The sequence below is a fragment of the Larimichthys crocea genome, chromosome XXIII, assembly GCF_000972845.2.
Source record: "Larimichthys crocea isolate SSNF chromosome XXIII, L_crocea_2.0, whole genome shotgun sequence".
NCBI classification, from domain to species: Eukaryota; Metazoa; Chordata; class Actinopteri; family Sciaenidae; genus Larimichthys; species Larimichthys crocea.
Genome location: NC_040033.1, coordinates 15,247,007 through 15,267,869, shown reverse-complemented (window position 1 = coordinate 15,267,869; position 20,863 = coordinate 15,247,007). Strand labels below are relative to the sequence as shown.

The window sequence follows — 20,863 nt, the reverse complement described above, 5'->3', positions numbered from 1 at the left end:
AATGTACTTGGCCAAAAGTAGAAATAACACGGGAAAATTGTAAATATACATTGCAGGAGCTAGCATATCCAGTGAGTTAAAAACAGAAGTCAACAAAATTGTAAAGTATACCTACAGTGACTTATATAACCAGTTTGAAGTCAAAGTTAACTGAAGCAGCTAAATGGGATGAGAGAACTGTAGCATTTAGCAAAAAATGACACATATACACGAATGTATGTTGTATGTTACACTACGAGGCTGGAGATGTAACAGTTGCTTCATTTAGAGCAAATTTATTGGGATTAACATGATCCTTATATTTATATAATTTTATTGTTTACATTGTTTTCTACACAAAATGTATGATATGAAAAGTTGGTTACTATTAAAGTGAACACATATTTTTGTTGGAACACCAGATTTGGTCGACAGGTCTGTTTATCACTGCTCTACATCCTCCCTAATATTATATAGTATGTTGCATATCTACATGGATATGTGTCAGATATATCTTTGCATATATCCACCTGCATGTATGTCTCAGTGTGTAATTAGACTGACATAACATGTTACATATTTCATGTTTAATACATGCTAGACATGAATATACATATGCTGTCTATCTATTAGATATACAAGACAGTCTTAACCATGTATGACATGAGGAAGGCTCCTCCTCGACGACAGCCAGTTCCTTCATTTTTATGCAGCACTTTAATCATATTGCAGCACCATAGAGAGACACAAGTCTGCAGGCTTTTGTTCTCCCAGCTGATTTCACTGATTAGACCTCTTTCAGGTGGAGGGTAGGAACTCATCAGAGAAATCACCTGCTGAGGTGATTGGTAGAATGAAAACCTGCAGACTGTTTTCTCTTCATGGCACATGGTTCAACATTCCTGTTGGCCCATGTGTATGATTCAAAATGATAGTTTCAATATTACAATGCTTGCAAAAAATAACTATAATACAATGCCAGAAACTGACATCAACCTTGAGAAGCCACTATGAAACCACAGTGCTCCGTGCCTTGCCAGCAGTTCTCCCGTCACAACAGTGCAGCTCTGTGTTGGAGGCATAGCACTCTCGCACTTCCTGCAACGCTTTTGGTCAAAACCGCTGGGTCAACCCACTTCCCTGTATTCTTCTGTCAACTCTGGGAAAAAGCTTTAATATCCTTCCTGCCTCCAAGACATTGGCCGTGGAGGCGTTGTGAAAAGCCATCCTTGAGGGCAACTGCACCGCACTGTGTCCCCTCACGGCAGAGTGAACTATTGTCTCTTGTGTTTGTGTCTCTAAACTCTGTTGTTTTGCCTCTCAGAAGAAACAAAAAACTCTTGTGTGGTTTCCTGGACAGTTTCAGATGGAATAAATATTGCCTGATATGTTGCCATTTGTTTGTTTAGGTGGAGTCTGTAATGATACTGTGATTGTTTTGTGGCCATGGGGTTTGTCGTTTCCAGCTTTGTGCCTCACAGCCCAACCTCTGGAAGATTAGACTGAGTGTCGACAGCAATGTCAACATCATTGACCATCATCCATTGACAGTGATGACTGCATTGTTTGACTCTGAGTATATTTACATGATGCAATGATAACTTCTGAAATGGCATTGCTGGCTTGTGTTTGTATTGTTTCAAAGGTTTACACTGACACGTAAAAAAACTGTCAAGGATTCAGTTGTCCGGCTGTTTGTCCAGATCAAGATAATGTTGTTGTTGTAATAAAATAATAATGTCTCAGTCTGAAAGCACGCACACCTTCGTGAACTCTCCCAGGACAGTGGGCAATGCATTTCCCAAAAGTACATTTTCAACGGTGCGCAAAAGATGTTGTACACTCGTTCCACACTTGTTCCACCTCATCTGAGACATTAAGAAAAAAACCTACTTACTTGTTGTTGTGTTTACGTATTAAACCTGTTTGGACTGGTAAAAATTGCTTTGATTGACATTAATCTCATCATCTCCTTCATACTGTATGAGATGGATGGTAGAAATGGGACATCAACATCATCGACAACTCAGTACAGATAATACAATTACATAGTGAGAGTTGTCTATTAACAATAAGCCACTAAAAACTAAACATGAGAAATCAATATTTGTTTAGTTCAAGGTTAAGTCCTTCCCAGTTGCGACCTGGATGTTGACATGCGCACTTATCACTAATTCAATAGCTCTAATATGACATGAACTCAGTATTGCACCTGTAATTCATTCTTCATCTATTTATTTCTTGCTACATAGACGCTACAGAACATTATCCAACAGAGATAGTTATCATATATATCAACTCCTGTCTAATTACTGTTTAGAAATCTCTATTGTGGAGTAGTGTACACTCGTCTATACGAGTAGTAGAGTTACATCAGTACGTAAGCAAAAAAGGACAATGCAACACAGCTAATAAGCTTTGATAGCTTCCTCAACTTTAGACTCCTTGTCACCAAAGTTTACACAAAGGGTTCTCATGGATTAAATTTGACTAACAAACTTACTGGTAGTGGCAATTTTGCTAAGAATTATATAATTGTAACGAAACCAATAACATGGCTTGACATAATTCTAATGAGAATAACTGAAATCACCACCAGGGCCTTCAAAATGTGTAAAAATGTGTAAATGTAACACTTCAGCATCATATCGTAACCTTACTGTCATTTAAAATGTGTATTTTTCAGACTGATACATGTTGCCAAAAAATGGAGTATATATGGCTGTATTGTACAGTGCAGATTTAACTGGAGGTGTCGGCAGTTTGGGGTATTTGTACCAATTTTCTAACATATAGTCATATCACTGACATCGCAACCACAGTGAGAAATAGTAAAGTGGGACAGCAAACACAGTTCCTGCTTGTTTTTTACTTTAATCGTGACCTTAAATAGAATATACAGTAAATAATTCAGCGAGCAGATATTCAAATGAGAAAATTAACATGCCCCTTCAGGATTAGACGATGCAAGCCGGTTATCATTGCCTTTCCTTTTAATGGTGATGGGATCTCTCAGGTAGGGGGAAAAATCTTCTGGGTGACATCAGAGCAAAGAAACTCAATGGAGGAGGCACCTGGAGATGTGGTAATGGATCATGACACTTGAGAGTTGCTTTGAATCATGCTTAATGCAACTCATGCCCCCTTTACACACAAACAATGCTCAGGTCTTTTAGTATTTAGTATTTTTCCATTATTCCTAAAGGAGCTGGGAGTAGCAATTTTGGATTTAAATATATGATTATCAGTTTGAGAACTTGTTCTGTACTGAACTTACTGGAAACATCTGACACTCGAGTCCAAGTATTAATAATTCAGGGTATAAAGTTGTACACATGCATCATTTTAGACTCACCTAAGGGGGTGAGTCCAAATTGAGCACAGGCAGGCTCCACCACTAACAATGAAAACTATAACTATAACTAATTACAGTAATTACAGAATCTTAATGCAGACAAATAACAACCACAAATAGTGTCTATAATAGTGTTTAATATTATGATTATAGTTTTGACTTAAAGGTTAGTACCTGATTCTTTAATTGACTTCAGAAGAGGCATGTTACTTTCTCCTCTGACAGTATCTCCACTGCTTCAAGGAAACAATACTGTCAAATCCAGCCTGGTAAAATACAATGTAAAGAGCCCAATGTTTGTTTACATAGATTATAGACATATAACATAAGTTAATGCCATAATGCTTTCGTTCTTTTAAATAATTAAATCTAATTGAGGAAAGAAACTGAGGTTACTAATATATTCACTGCTGTTACATAAGTCGTTAATGATAGGGAAGATTGTCTTCTTATCAAATCATGAAAAAACTTTTTTTGTTAAAAGGCAATTCACATTATGAAGTAAGATAGACAAATTTAGTTAGAAAGTACTTGCTTTGTTCACGTAATGAAGGGGAGCGACCAATTATTTTAAGAGAGATCTAATCAATGTACTTTAGCTGAGGAGTTTCAATTTCCATAGACAAAAATGTGCAGGTGTGAGCAGACAAACAGATTGATGCCATATGCTTTGGAAGAAAATAAAAAAGCAGTGCTCGGTTTAGTTTGCCTCATGGCTGGTGAGGACTGCAGCTCAAAGAACCAATGAAGTGCGTACATTAAATCAGGCTTTTTCCCAAAGGAATTAATTTCAAAGCATCAGTGTGTGTTTTCACTCATCTGAGTAACACTGGAGAGGCAATGCAGATACAGTAGACAGCACAGACAGAGACACACAGATACATAACTGTACAGTATGAGGTCTCAATATCAGTTCATAGTTTTTTGTTTCCATTGAGAACCCCTCTTTGTGAGTATTAACAGTATTTTATTCAACAATATCTGATAAGTTACACTATTATGAAAGAGTCCATTGTGGCTCAGGTAGTCACACAAGAAATTCAAGTTCCAAAATATATGAATCATAGTGTTGCCTTGTCTTTGGGTTGCCCGCCAGTGTATCCTTTCCAGTGGTGACAGTCCATTGAGTAACTCAACAGTAAGATTAAACTTGCAGAATCATTAGTCCACATTTGGCTTCTTGTATCCAAGCCATCATGCAGTATCATGGTAAAATATTTGTCCTCAGGGAGTCTCCAATTCCCATCAGTTTAGAGTTTCGTCACTGCCTCTGATGCTTGGTAGATACTTTGGCTTTCAGCAACGATACAGTGCTCTGACAAGAATCTCCGAGGTTAACGGTCCACATCCATGAGCTTTAAAGAATTCACCCAAGATTTGGTTGATCACCTACTTGGTCAAGTTACCCCCTAAGTAATGACACCATCAAATGATAAAAAAATCTTCTCTGTCTTGAAGGAAGTGAAGAATTAGAGAAATGCACTTATTTACTTCTTGTCATTATTTAAATGAGAAGCTTAGTGTAGCTTAAATATGAGAAACAAGGGAAAACGGCCATGGCTCCATCCAAGGAGCAGAAAATCCACCATCTATACACTCACTAAATAACTTGTTTTATTTTCTGTGTTTAATCCATACAAACCCCAAAGTGTGAAAGCGACACTTTGGTTTTTACATGAGGTTATATGTTACATGCCAAATTATTTGTTCAGATGCAGTTACTTCCCAAAGTCTTGACTAGTTTCTGGGCATGGTGACTCCAGGAAGTACTGCACCTGAATACTGCTCCACCAGTTGTGCTGGTAGGAGAATTTCTTTACCTTTGGCAGGCTAGCTGTTTCCCCCTGTTTCCAGTCTTTATGCTAAGCTAAGCTAACCAGAAGTTGGTTCCAGCTACAAGAAAAAAAAAAGAAAGAAGCATATTTTAAAAGATTGTAGTGTTCAGTATTAACACACACTCAGATCCTATACTAAAGAGACCTGCTGGATAGCTGAACATGTTGATCGATAGTATTACACATATTACACATAATATATCAAAATATTAAAGAAAACTACTTTGTATTATCAGGCACTACTTCCCTTGTTTACAGCACAAACTATGGGGTAATCTGACCAACTGAAGCAATCTCACAAAACCTCTGTGCACTTCTTTGTACAGTATTGATTAAGTGGATAGGTTGTGACTTTGAACTCCTTTTCCCGCTCTTCGTCATCTTATTCCACCTTTCTCTACTCCTAAGCCAAGATATCACTCCTCTTACTGCACCATACCACCAGGGCGATCATGGCCAATGTGAGGAAAACAGGAATGAGGATAAGAATGGTTAATGTGTCGTCCGGCGGGTCCAGCAATACCACCTGTTCAATGGTGCAGTTGGAGAAAAAGTGCTTGTGTATGCGAACGATGTAGCTCTCCACGATCGGATTGGGCCAATAGCAGTATGCGATTAAGGACTTCGTCTCTGTGCAGTGTGTGAAGAGGTGGTACTCACTGATGGGAGAAAGAGAAGGGAAAGATTAGAAAGAAATCCCGATGGACTTCTGTTTTAGCAGAAGCATTCCTAGAGGGTCAGATTTGAAGATTTCTGAGCCTATCTGGTTTATTCTTACACATCCGCTCAAAACTTTTAAAAAATGGACAACACTTCAGGGTACAATATTACTGAAATACATATAGTGGAGGTGGAGGGTTATCCATCTAAGAAGACCTAACTAACTGTGCAACCATTTAAAACCCTACTATGGTTTAGCAGGGATTAATCAAAGCATTGGAGGTTTGGAAAGTAATTCATCATAGTGACTGAGGATATACTGCCTTTTACTTACTTCTTGGCCACTACTCTCCTTGAACAGGCTCTTGGGCTGTTCAGAGCCTTTATGGGGATATCCAGGCTTAGAGCTATGATGAATACATTGAGCCATCCTTAATCCCTCTTACTGAAACCCTGGATTCTCAACCCTCTAGGTCCTGATTTTTTTTTCTCATGACATTCAAGAGCTATTGGTGTTCTCACCAATAGTGAACTGAGCAACAGTTAATGTAGATTGTAGATCGTAGAAGATGTAGATCTTCATTTACACCCACACTGCCTCCAAATCTGAAGATGAAATATTTTGTTTACATCATTTGGACTTAAAGTTTGTTAAAGACATTCTTTGATTATTAAAACTATGAGGCACAGCTGGAAAATGCAAATCATCACTGTTATCACCAAAATGGAGCAACTCCTGAGCTTGATTTTTGTAATTTTTTGAAAACAAAATCTGACCTTTTGACATAGGTTTTACCATATAATTTTAAAATGTGCATTATCATACAACAACAATTGTCTTTTTAGCATTTTATTTAAGTAATTTATACAGACTTAATGATAGATAATGTAGATAAAGTACTGTCCTATTAATTTAAGTTTTGGGGTTAAAAAACAAAGTGCTTTCCACAACTACAACAAACTCAGACAGTTGGGGAAGCCTGTACGTAGCCTGAGACAAAACAAAGGGAAATTACTGCTTTATGACACATAAACATTAGTGGCCAGTCCCTGACTTACAAGATAACATCTAGAATATTATGTAAAACTGCTGTGTTTGTCCACCACAGTATTACTAGAAAAAGCAACCATTACCAGGAACAAGAAGCCTTTATGACATCTAATATATGTCTGTTTCAACCCGCTGCCCTCTGTATAGCACATAAGCTCTGACGTCAAGCTGTAGCCATTGTTTTTAAAGACCTCTGCTTATGTGTTGTTAATCATATAAACTGCTGTCTGAAGGGGACATATATTGTGTTGATGCTGTGTATACTGTAGGCACCACGTGACAGTTATAAGAACAGTGTTTTGCTGAGAAAAGCTTCCTGTCAACACTGAACTCAGCCATAGAATATTACTGAAGGAGTGGAAGCTCATGTGGAAACGCAAAACCTGAAAATTGAACAATATTTACACGAATGTTGTACAGTAAGATGCAGGAAAAGGACAAACTTATCCTCATATGGGCTATCAGGTAAAGCTTTTTGCGGCTTTCCGTTAATAGTATTTCCTATCAAACAAACTGTAAAGTGCGTAAGGATTTGTCAGTTCACCCGATAAGATAAAATCTTTTCTAAAAATGTGGTTTATGCCACTGCCACGATATTGACAAAATGACAGCAGAGGGCATATTTGGGGGCTGAAGAAAATAAAGTGACAAGAAAGAGTAATAAAAAATATATGTAACAGAGCTTTAGGACAGAAACAATCAAAGTGCAGCAGCAGGACTGTGGGGAATAAAAGACTTTGAAGTTATTTCCCAGATGAAATACACAGCAGCTAACTTTTACACAATAAACGATCAACTTACCGACTGAAAGAAGAACAATGTGTTGAATATATTATATAACTGTTAGCGCAAATACACAACACACATACACGTATGATGCACACAAGGTTTTGGCAAAGACACAGTGTATTTGTGGATGCATGCATACAGAGACACATAATGGTTTCTGGGTGCATACTGAACGCTTGGCACTAAAGCTGTTGATATAGCTTATCTTATGTGCCGTTGATTAGTGCCTCATTTGAACATTTCAATGCCCAGTGTTATTCCATAACTCCTCCTGAGACATTCCCAGTGAAATCCACACTGATAAAACTGTTTTGCAGCTTTGAAAGACAAGATGACCCGTCACGTCTGTTTAATAGCGGTAACCTCTGCACGTTCATATTTCTGTGTTTGCCTATAGATGTGGCACTTTGATGCACATCCAGTTAAACACTTTAATGAGGATGGATTCCATGATATGTGAATACTGCTGACAACTATTTTATGTATGCATCACACTGTAGACACACTCATTAATACACACTATTATATCCAATACTGTTAATTATATATAGCTATTCATTGTTTATTTAACTTCTGTGACTAACTCTGCTGACTAGCAAATCAGGTTTTTTTTTCTTCTTTCTTTCTTCAGAAATTCAGTAATTCACTTTCTTACCAAGGCTGAAATGTGAAGACTCTCCCAGATAAGAAATAGTTCAAACAACACAATGTTTTATGTTTACATTTGATTTTTTTGTGCGGCTTAAACAAACCACATATTACATGTGTATCAGTGAGCTTTACAGGTGCTGGTACATAAACTGTATTACCTTTGAAGAGAGCCAGGCTACCTGTTTTTCCTTCTTTATGCTACGCTAATCAGTTGCTGTCTGTAACAGACGTGAAAACAGTATTAATCTTTTATTTTACTCTTGGCAAAAAGGAAACAAGTGTGTTCTGCAAAATGTTTTACTATTCCTTTAAATCTAGAACAAGAAAACACAAGCTCTCCTGCTGCTAATCAATACTACACACACTAATATTGATGTTCTCTTTGTTCTTTTGTTGGCTTGAACATTCAGTATCCACATCCTCTTGATGGAGTCTGAACAAAACATAAAGGTTGTTTGTTCGTGTTTATATGTAATTGTGGTTCCTATATACTACTTTATTCTTCACTATTCATGTGCAGTGAAATGCACATTCACCATTGGCATGATGGGAACCATTATAGAGATTTAAGACTCACAGACAGAGCCAGAGGTGAAGTTCAGATCAAACAGTCACTAAAAAGACAGGAGAAGACTTGGATTTGAATGCTTCATCTCATTTTGCTTTTACTCATATTTTTTCCACTTTTGCCACATGCAGAAAATTAATTTTACATTTACATTTCTTGCTCATAGGTTGATGCAAAAATGTGCTCCTATCCCAGGCTTTTCCATATTCATAAATGTCCACAGACAAGGGGAAAAAGAAAGAAACAGAGTTCCTGGTGATTTCTGTCTGTCTGATTTCTGAGATCAGTCAGAGGCTGAGCTGAACATAAAGTGTTTTTGCTGGAAGCAAAGCTGGACAGCGGGTACACTGTTGTTTGTGGGCAAATAAAGATAAACTGTCCAAAATCTGTTTTGTTTTTTGTCTGAGCACACCATGAAATACTTCCACCTTGTCACTAATGTTACTTATGTTTTTTAATCTTTTGAATCAGCAGCACATAATTCTATAAACAATTTCAGCTCTTCATACTCTTCAGGTAATTTTACCATGACCATCTTCTCCCCTCCATGGCTGGCTTACAGTTGTTAATAACAGTGTCTGCTAGTCGTGTGGAAGTACATAACCCACTTAAAATGGAACTTGCTCTCTAAATGGCCAATTAGTTGTCATTAGTGGCAGTAGAAAAAAAAGATCTAATGACTTTAGAACAGCATCTGGTCCATATAGGGAATGATTATAATTCCTTACTTTTAATATTAAAAGGTCCAGATAGACCAGCATCCCCTGCTCCAGAGCAAAACATTAAGCTCCAGAGGAGCTGAAAAGCGCTCAGGGCAGAAAATCAATATGTTATTAAAGGTAAATGACTTAAGCGTGTAAATGCACATACAGACACAAACACACACACAGTCTCTTGGTGGTCTCTCTATACCCTTTATTGTGTGCACAAACAAGCTTGTACCAACTCATTTTGAACAATAACAATCATGCTCCCTGAGTGTTTGGCCAGCAGCTATAACTGCAGAGAGGCACGGCTCATTTGTCAAATAGAGGAAGCTTTGCAGGGGTCACTGCTTGTTTAAACATGAGGCCCCTCGCTCTCCAAGCCAGATCTTTCTCACCACTCTCTGGTTCCTCTTGTGCCTTCGCTCTTTCCCTTCCTCTCCCTATTTGCCTTCTTATCACTTTCTTCCAGGCTCCATGTTAAAGTGCTGCTGAGTAAGTCTCTGTATCCTCCACAGTCATGTGAATAAAGCACGCTACACAAAACACCCAAAGGAATCATTTGTTTAAAAAATGTTGCCTCATGCAGGCAGAGTTCCTGGAAAGGCAAGTCATGCTGTGCTTCCCACTACATTCAGGCTGTGAGACAGTCTTTGTTCTATACTCTTTTATGTGTCAATCACACTTAATATATCAAGCATCAGTGACAGAGCAGATTTTGATTAAAGGTGTGTCTAACTCTTTAAAGCACATCTCCATATCCTTCCGTTTTAAATAAGCAGGCACTACTACTAAAGCAGAACGAAATGTGAAAAACAGAGCCCGGACACTACACCACCCATCCTGCACTTCAGGTAGACCAAAACAGCACTTGAAAGGATCCGAAAAGACTTAACTATTTATAGGCGTGATGAATAGTCTTGTCTCTTTTGAAACCAGCAGAGGAAACAGAAAGATGACACGACTCTGTACTTCCCAAAATGAGACTCACACAGTGCTCAGCAACAATAGTATACCTGTTCAGAAACACACAATCAAACTGCCTTTAACCATCTGAAGTAGTTTCACTTATCCTTAATTTGTCTTTCTGTGAGTTTTTGGCAGGATTTAATGGATTTTCCATCACAAATTTTCATTGTGAAATCCACCACATCCCACAGGGTTACAGTGCTTAGTGCAACCAGCAGAACTCTTGACTTCAGTCACATGACTTGAACTCCAATAATCCTGTCACGAATGTAGTGACTTCAGACACGATTTTAACTTTAACACAAATGTCACATTATACGTTAGACCAGCTTCTGAATAAATGATTTACTTTAGATGTCTGTATATTGCATTAAGAGAGAGGAGATGTATGAGATAGTATGAGAACTAACTCTAAGAGTTAAAAATTCCCACTTACATTTCATGTTTTATTTTTAAACCAGCACTAAACTGTTTTTGGGCCACTGGGGGGCAGTGGAAACCAGCTTTAAACACCACTCTGACAATTCATAGTTACCACAGTATATAGATAACGGTTTATATTGACAAGGGATATCAATTTGGAGTCACATTTGTGTCCACCTGATGAACGTATGCCCAAAATAAATTTTAGTTTGTAGTGTTAATTTTTGGTCTCCAACTCCTGTTGGAAATATTTTAGTTTTTTAGCTGCTAAATGTACCCCTGTGTTCGCCAGCTAGCTTTGGAGATGGGCAGGTAGTGTACAGTGGACTTGAGTCTATTTCACACAAAAAAACCTGCTGCTTACTGCACCTGGAAACAATGTTATGAGTGCATGAAGCTGAGCTTAGCTTTGTTAATATAAGAATATTGACTATAGCAGCTTTAACTTTGTTAGCTTTGGCCTTTGTTTTGCTTTGACAACTGCCTATGTCTAACTTCATGTATAACTCCATCATGTTTATCTACTATCCAATTACTGTTTCAATCTGTGAACATAAATTTGCTAAATAAATTAAACCCAATTTTACAAACCATTTATGATAAACACTGATATTCTGGACATCAGTTTTAAGACTCAAATCTTAATTGTGACTTGCAAAACAAAGACCAAAATTCAACCATGTGACTTCATGAACTTCTTGTTTGGTTGACACACTTACTTGATGTGGTTAGTTCCTTTCCAAGGCTTAACTTTATCTCACATTTTACATTACCCCAAACTGATAATCACTGAAATAAATCCTTGTGTAAATGTGTAAAATTGCACTTGTTTTTATAACTTTGTTACTGGAAAACAGCAGACAGATGCTGTGACAGATTTTCTTGGAAATACATAATGGTGAAAAAGAAAGAGACCTGATGGACGAAGCTGGTGGTTCTAAGAATCACTGATTTTTTTCCCCCCTACATATCTGTGATCATTATTCTGACGTTGTTTTGAATCTCCCATGTGCATTTTATTGTGCAAGAAAGCAGTCTTATGGCTCCCTCCTTCCTCTTCTGCCTCTGCAGTTAAAGGGGAAAAAAACTGAGAGGCCAAAGGTGAGTGGAAGGAATGAGCTTAAAATCTGGATGAAGACTGATACAGATGGGTGGTCAGGGCTCAGATGCTTCTTGAAAACAGCTCTCATTTTGGGAAGCAAACCTCCAACTGTTCTCCCACCCACAGACATCCAACCAGCTGCGGGAGGCTAAGATGGATACAGTCTTTCTATGAAGCTAAGTGCCGTGTGGGATTGACAATACAACTATAATACAAATATAGAGCACTCAGACATGGAGGCAACATTACTTGAGAAAAGAGGACTAATAAAGACAAGAACCTAAAAACATTCAGAGATCTTTCATAGTTTTATTGCTTTCTTCTGGTTCAACCAATTTGCTCTTTAGTAAGGTTACATAAAGGCCAGTGTAGTTTCCTGATAGCCATCATCACTGCACCAGGTGAAATAATCTTGTCACATCCTGTGTGTGGATGAGATTCTCTGCTATTCTCAACATCAACACTTTATTTTGGGTCCAGAGGCAGAATTTATGAGCTCCCTCTCAAGAGGAAGGGAGTCTTTGCTCAGATACTCCGTCGCAGGCCAATTTTAAAGTCTGAATAATAAAGAAACCATTTTATAGTGAAGAACACCAGAACTTATTTTAAGACACAAGCAAACAGGTACAGTTATTCCCATGCTGTGAAATCTTCTCAGGGGCATAAAGAAAGAGGTGTGTGAATGTTGCTGCTGATAATCCATTTCCCAGATATACAAAATCAGGTTAGGCATTGATAAAATACAATTACATCTGAACTGATTCTGTGTGTGTGGGTTCATATCTAAATGAACATGTGATGCAGAATGCAAATGCATACCTATGCAGGATGCAGTCGGAACGTAATACGTAATGTAAAGAAATAGGCTAAAAACCCTCAGTTTTAAATAGTTTTAACTTAAAGCAGTTTTTGTCACTTTTCGAGAGATTTGTTGAGTGGTGCAACATAAAGCCTGACAGGTGTTACACAGGTTTTATTTTTACATAGATGACAAGCTGTTAGGGACTGTCTCAAAGTCCCTTTCAACAGAGCTTTTCAGATTTGCCAATGGCTTACTTTTTGTTTAACACCTCCACATATGGTCGTACCTGATGAAGTATGTGAGATTACACCAGTACTGTGGATCGATGTGACCCATGTCTCGCTTGAACTCCTCTCCGCAGACCTCCATCTCCCACTGTAGCCAGGATTCATTGCAGGGTTTCCTCGGCCGGGGAGGAGTGGGCTCTGTGTTTAAACTGTCAGTGGCTGAGAGGACACAAAGAAGAAGAGAAAAGAGCATTTATCGGTCATGTTCCCTGCTCTGTGTGTGCTGTTTCAGATATAGTAACCCAAATGAAACATGACAAAGATGGATGTCCGTGGTTGTTTGAGTCTTGTAATTTTTCTGAGCTGAATACTTCCTGTGTTTCCTGGTATTTTTCTCATTATGTTCTGTCATCGAGCTGTTACTTTTATTCTGTCCATCATGAGGTTTCAATTAAATCAATTTTTAGCCACTTTGTTCTTGGAACAGTGAAATGTCAGTTTTAATATATACCACATCCGTTTTCCTTCCTTTCCTGTAGTTTTTTTGCAACAATGACTCAGTCTTTCCCAGTAACTGATAGTTTCTTATTATATGTGATGGATGGATGGATGTGCTTACCTGACAACCCTCTCATCATCCAGGCATTGACTGTTAAGAAAGAAAAAAAGATAAGAGTGAAATGACAGCTAAACCACTGGGTTGCAATTATATTCGATTATATATATATATTCAGCTTGAAAACATTTGTGTCTTACTTTATATTTTCTGATATACAAACAAACACATTGTTTATCGTAAACATGTTGTTTATGATGGACTTGTGGCCCATGTCCGTACTCTACATGCACATGGCTTGGCAAGGTGTAAGCCATCAGATAGACTATAGTCATAGAAATGTGACACAAACATCTCATCCCTCAGGGTGAACTCCTGTCACTTTAGCAATCTCCTGACTTTTCATCAGTGCCACAATCACACAGTTATTTACTATCCAATACTCAATATGACCAAATATCTGCAAAATGAATGACATTTCCATCACCAGTGTATGTTTAGTGCTAATTAGCAAAAGTTAGTATGCAAAAGTTCCACTGTAACCATTTCTCCAAATGCCTTGCAAGGATTATTGTATTCCACTGACACGTTTTTCATTTTCTGACAACCAGTTTTGGAAATACAACCTCAGCAATTACCTGGACTTATTTGCTTGCTGTGAACAATGCTATGCTTGCCAAACATCAGCATGTTGACGTTAGCATTTAGTTGAAAGCACAGCTGTCTAGGTAGACTAGTAGTGCTAATATTTGCACATGTAAAGTGATGTTTGTTTGGAAAAGGTTGGCACCCACTGTTGAAGATGCTGAACACAACCCATCATTTGTTGGATCCTGAAGTTATCTTTTTGTGTGTTGATTTGATTGGTTGGAGCAGATTATTAGTGAGACATCAGAGGTAAGCAAGATAATCTGTTATGTAATCATATGTATAATCCGTTTGTGTGACCATTGTTATGACTGAATCAATCCATTATTTGTGACATAAACTGTGTTTTCAATTTTCTGTATTTCTATTTTCTCAGAGAGGGAACGACGATAAAAGTCTTGCACACGGCAGCTCTTTTTTTTGTGTGTGTTACGAATGACCAAAGATAAGTGTGTTGCTGTACAGGAAGGTGTATCTCTCTTTGAAGTGCCACGCTCACAAAGCAAAGAATCAGTTTCAAAGACGCCCCGCAGGACAAAGACTGTTACCAAGTTAGAGCGCTAAATATAGAGACTTCCCTGTTTGAGCATGTAAGGATGTTTTGAGGTAGAGTGTTTGTGATGTGACGAGGTTAAGTTATGTCTTAAATATTATAGTTAGAAGAAGTAGAAGACTACTATTTTTGACAAGACTAAAACATAAATGGAAGGAGGATATTTGAGTTTACAGACATTTTGTTAAATGTGCTTTCTTGTCAAGAGTCAGGTGAGAAGATTGATACTACACTTGGCGTACTACACTTCAGCTTGGCATAAAAACTGGAAAAATGGGCCAAAATTTTGGAAGCTAACTAGTATGCCCTTGAATTCAAAAGTACCAGTATTAATATTGAAAACTCCATCAATCAGATTTTATACAAATTTATGGTTCTGGTATAAAATGTAGAGGTTTGAAAATCCTGAATTAAATATTCATGTGCTTAAGTTATAACTGTGTCAACCTCTCTTCAGGCCAAGCTCTGAACATGTGAGGTATTTTATTGCAAAGCCCAAAATTTCAGACAGGTCGCAGATGAGCTGAATAAAAATATTATGACCTCCTTTCAGGAATGCTTGTTATATGAAGTTCAGGTCAAAATAGTTTCCAAGGGAAAGAAAAATATTTCTAATTAGAAAAAAAATCTCCTGAAAAAGGTGTTAGAAGCACGTTTCTTTTCAATGAGTCTGGAGCAGCAGAGAATAGTGGCCTGAAAAAGTCCTCAAATTATGGATGGGTTATCTTAATATTTTCATTGAAAAATCTTCCCTATTGTCCCGCCTTTCCCTCCACCTGTCTCATTTACTTCTACTCCAGTTTGTGATGTGGGTTTCTCAGAAAACCCTTAAGAAAACTTTACCTACCAGAAAAGCCTCAGAAAACCCACCTTCAACTGTTTAGCAAAAGCATAATAAGAGCAAGAATGTACAAAATTCCTCTCAGTGAGGGATTTCAACAAACAAGGGAGCTAAAAAAAATGTTCTATTCCAGTCTTTAAAAGATGACAGGGATGTCTCTGACAAGCTGTTTCAGAACTAAACCGTCACCTTCTGTCTGCTGTATTCGACGGGATCAAGGGGATCAAGAGACAGCTCAGGGCACCGCCTGAGCATCCCCAAGCTAGAAGAAGTCACACAGTCAAATTCATACAGTCATCTGTATTTTTATCTGAAGACATTAAATCCACTTCCTGCCTTCTCTTCAAAAGGGAATTAGAGAATTTTAAAGACAGAAAATCATTTCTCGACATTTATTAGATACTCTGAGCAGTCAAGTCACAAAGAAAATATGACTTCTGTCTTTACTAGTCAATAAATCCGACCAAATACTAAATTACAGAGCACTCTAAATATGGCAGTTCTCATTTTTGACTTCCAAATTTGGCTCTCAGCCCTCTGGTTCCCAAAGGTCTCCCTTTGCATTTCATTCCTCCCGACAATAAGTCCAAGAATAACATCTCGTGTATAACATCCAACATAAATACATCTTGAGCACACGAGCTCCTGTGCGACAGGAATCAGCAAAACCAAATATCCCATCTGCACTCTTTGATAACAAACCACTTAAAGGTCCATTGTGTGAGATTTAGTGGACTCTATTTACAGAATTAAAGGTCCATTGTGTGAGATTTAGTGGACTCTATTTACAGAATATGCCTGAAATGGAACATAATATCTATAACCATTTTATTCATTCTAAAAATAATTAGAAAAAAAAACTTTTATATATAGAGAGAGAATATTTAATGGAATTAATTAATCTTAATGGAACACATTTGGATTTCCATGTTTAGTGGAACACTAATGTAGATACGAAGTCCGTCATGTATCTACATTAGCCCAAAATGGACAAACCAAGTGCTGGTTCTAAACAGGGCATTTTGCATTATTTCCATGGTTTGGATGTTTGTGTGCGATATGGACTCTTTTGTCTTTTGAAGATGTGACCTGACATGCTTTTTTGGCTTCTATCGTTTTTATTTGTGCTGGTTACTGAACACTAATCGCAGTCAAAGAATAAAATCCAGATTCTCAGAGTTGACAAATTGACTGTAACAGCAATCTAGCATCAGGAGCTCCTTCTGTATGAGCTCTGTACAACATCAGGGGGAAGTTTGAACCTAAATCTACTCTGCCAGCTTTATGAATGGAGACAGATTTGGCATCGGCAGAGTGAGTGTGGATGCTGATGAGATTTGTTTGAGTTATTAAGTATATTCTTGCCAGAGTGTGAATTATGGCAGCGTGGTGCATCTCTGACCCTGGTGTCTGACAGTTTGCCAAATCAGTATGACTCTGGATTTAGATAGCAGATAAATTATCAGAGGGATGTCAGCATTTGCTGATTTTTCTACTTTGTGAAACAAGCTGAGAACACAGCACTGATATTATCACCTTGTAAATGTGTTGTTGCAAATGCCCCAAGAGATACAGAGCAACATTAGCATTCAGAGAATGGAAATGACTTGACATTTTGTAAAATAGGCTTATTCGCTTATTGCCAAGAGTGAGCTGAGAAGAGTGATAACTTCTCTCATATCTGTAAGTTAAATATGAGGCTGGAGCCAGCATTCGGTTATCTTAGCTTTAGGGAGAAACCACAATGTGTTTGTTACTCTTTAGTTTTTCTTTTCCACATTAACCAAACAAGATATCAGTGTGTGTTAATTAGTGAGCTTTGGAGGTGCTAGTTGGCAGATTTTGTCAGCTGTTTTCCCCTGTTTCCAGTTTTTGTGCTTATCTAAACAAAGTTAATTTACTGCTGGCTGTAGCTTCATATTTTACTGACAGATATAAGAGTGGTATCAATATTTCTATTTTAACTCTCAGCAAGAAAGTGAATAAAGCATTATTTCAAAATGCCAATCTGTTAAGTCTACTCCAAATCCTAAGAAAACATATCATGCTATTTGGCAGCTAAATACTCCACTATGTTCACATACTATTTTCTGGCTCTGTGTGATAGGCAGGTAATTATTATAATTAAAGGGATGAATTATGATTCAAAACAGTTACGACTTTATGTCAAATACATCTATGTACTGTGTTGCGAAGTTTAATGAAATCCGCCTGCTAACCAGATAGCCTCTGCTTTACTTTCTTGTAATACCACTTCTGCCTCTTGAGGTGATAGGGAGTCACTGTAGCCTCTAATGCAGAGCCAAACGCAGGGACAGAGCTACTTTTAGCAATAAGACAGCTGTTGAGGTCTTCTTTATGTTGAGGTCAGCAGCCCGGGGGAGGAAAAAAACATTTGAAGTCCCAACAGATTCTGCTCTGATCTCAAGCCAGTTGATTTTTTAAACTTTTGGAACCAAAAATATGGCTTTATCTTTACTTTCAGTTCTCCATCTGTCTACAAGGGCATAAAACTGTCATCATGATGTAGCTATCTCGACATCCATTTGATCCATTTAATGTATGAAAACACAGAACGTTTTTATTTTAGGTTCATACCACTGTAACATTACTAACTGGATTCCCAGCAGTTTCCAAACCTGTAATCACTTGACATTACAAGTGTTTACTGTGGGATCACAGCAAGGATCAAACTGTAAACAACCTTGAACACTGTCATCATATTGTGGGTGGGAGGAGGAGAAATGCAGCCCCCTATTTTTTGGAGCATGTGGCCAGGAATTACAAATTGCCCCTATAAGTTATTGTTCATATAAAAATATTAATTTAAGCTTGCACACCACATGTATACCTGTATTGCTGTTTATATTGTCTAGAAAAGTACAGACCTCTTCAGCCTTAAGTGTAGCAGAACAGCACCATCACCATCACCATCACCAGCAATTTGCCAGAAAGAGCCTTCCAGCAGCATCGCCTCCCAGGCCTCACGCAGAGAATGAATAGCAGCAATACAGTTTATCCGTAGCTGACTTAGGCTGCGAGTTGCAGATTGTAGCAATGCCTTTTTCCATTTTTTTCAATTTGCTGAAACCATGATTATCCATTTGCAGTAAAGCTGTTTTTTAAATAGCTTGAGCTGAGCTGTGGAAGACAAATGACTGATAGTCTGTGTTATTCATGTGGCATTTTCCCCTTCGTAGAAAATGTAAATTAAACATTTAAAAAGCAATCAATTTGACATTAATTGATTCATTCGAAACCTCTCATTATATGCTATATGGACAACTGAATCGTTAAATCACTCATCAGTTACACGAGCAGAAGGATTTTACACGTGTTCATTCATCCAGCCACTCACGTACTATCCTGCCATTTGTCAGGCCATCAGATTTCTCTTCTCTGAGCTTCACAAAGCTGCGACTGCTGTCGCTGGGAAACGACTGTTCACCCACAGCCATGCTAATGAAGCCTCTTTTTCCTGGACTCTGCGCTATTCATGGATCACATCCAGCTCTTCATGATATAATCACAATTAAATAAAGAGATTTCATTTCTGCATCAACATAGTCTGTGAAGACAAATTAACAGTTAAATAGCTTATTTAATGAGCTCCTTGCTTTGAAAACAGTACATGGCTCTCATCTTTTCAAAGGGATGCTTTCATTTGCTCTGAAACTGCTATTTATAGAGCAATAAGCAATTTTTGAAAAGACAAGCAAAAAACACAGAGGTAATAAAAGTGACATTATTAAGTCTGTTCCCTGATGTAAAGGAACGAATTACCCATATTGCAGGATACTCATTAGATTCTTTGCATGCAGGGTTTTAAACAAGCAAGACACCGAGAGGCTGTAATTATTAATTTCCTTTCAAGCCTCCATATCAACAACAACTTCCACTTGAGCAGGATGCTTGTAGCTATAAGCAATACTCACTGAATTTGATTTAACTGAAATGTAGTGTTTGCACTACATTATATCAGCAATAGACTTGTGAATTATGCAGGTCAGGCAGAGCTATTTCAAACTAGGAGAGAATTAAATCAAAGTGTATTTAGATGTTACGCACTAGCAGAGAGCGTGCCAGTTGAGGATCAGCTCTGTTGGCAGACTGTCACGCTGTCATCCACTGCCTTGTTAGGTTGGCAAGATAAATATAGATGAGAGGAAAATGGAAGATGAAAGAAAGTACAGTAGATGGATTGCTAGCACAGTCCAGACTGTTTTAAAGCGCAGTCACAAGTGGAAGGGCTTGCTTGACCTATTCCTCATTTCAGGTCTGGCACGGATACACCATCAGGTCAAGAGCGCAATGATTTACGGTCACTGGTGCAGAGGGAGGTTCATAATAATAGTCAAATTTAATTTCGCTGCACCTTTTCTGCATATATTAGTTTTGATTTTGTGACACCACAAAATTGTTTGTTAGTTTAAACACATGGAAAGATAATGTGTCCCAAACAGGATATGAAGAAGGTCTTATCTGACTCGGTATCTATGCCAACGGCAATAATGTGCCTAAAATCTAATCTGAGAAATTAAAAAGGGAAATAATTCAGGTGTCTTTTTATCTCTTCCTCTTCCTGCTGCTCCATCTGTCTTCTACTGTTCTACATTGACAGACAGACCAAAGGGATTGAAAATCAGAGGAGAACGCGAGAGACAAATGTACACCGACTTTCTGAACTCTAGTTTCTCTTTATTTAACCAGGCGAAAACAACTGTCACTTTTGGGTGATAAGACAAATCCGTTATCTTGATTGGTTAGTTGATTTATGGTTGTTGTTGTTTTTTTTATTTTGCTATTTTATTGGTCTGTTTCCTAGTGAGAGCCGCTGTTCAGCAACAATTGTTCACAGTTCAGAGTTTTATGTTTTATTTTGTTTCTTTTGAGTCTGAATGAAATGTGTTTTCCAATGAGTTGACAGGCAATTCTGCTAATCTCAGTTCACAGTTTACTTTGTTCATTAAAGCTAAACAATTAAACAATTTCCCTGCGGGGATTAATAAAGTACTTCTGACTCTGATTCTACAGCAAACTTGACGCACACACACCTGTGTGAATATATCAGCATTCACTAGTTGTGGGGCTGATGGTGGCTGGTTCAAAATGTTTTAACGTATCACCCAACACCCCATGTAACTACAAAA

General features: G+C 37.9%; 2 protein-coding genes across 3 annotated transcripts in view; both read right to left on the bottom strand.

Moving 5' to 3' along the window:
• LOC104927518 (sialic acid-binding Ig-like lectin 12) overlaps positions 1-20,863 on the bottom strand; it is a 311,739-nt gene that overhangs the window by 93,646 nt on the left and 197,230 nt on the right. The gene's annotated exons all lie outside the window — the stretch shown is intronic.
• The window catches only part of LOC104918156 (receptor activity-modifying protein 3), a 29,187-nt gene continuing 11,011 nt past the window's right edge, over positions 2,688-20,863 (bottom strand). The window contains exons 2-4 of the mRNA XM_010729802.3: positions 13,735-13,764; positions 13,175-13,334; positions 2,688-5,828 (exon numbers count right to left, since the gene is read on the bottom strand). Coding sequence (XP_010728104.1) covers positions 5,573-5,828; positions 13,175-13,334; positions 13,735-13,764 — 446 coding nt within the window. The 3' untranslated portion in view covers positions 2,688-5,572. The remainder of the gene's footprint in view (positions 5,829-13,174; positions 13,335-13,734; positions 13,765-20,863) is intronic.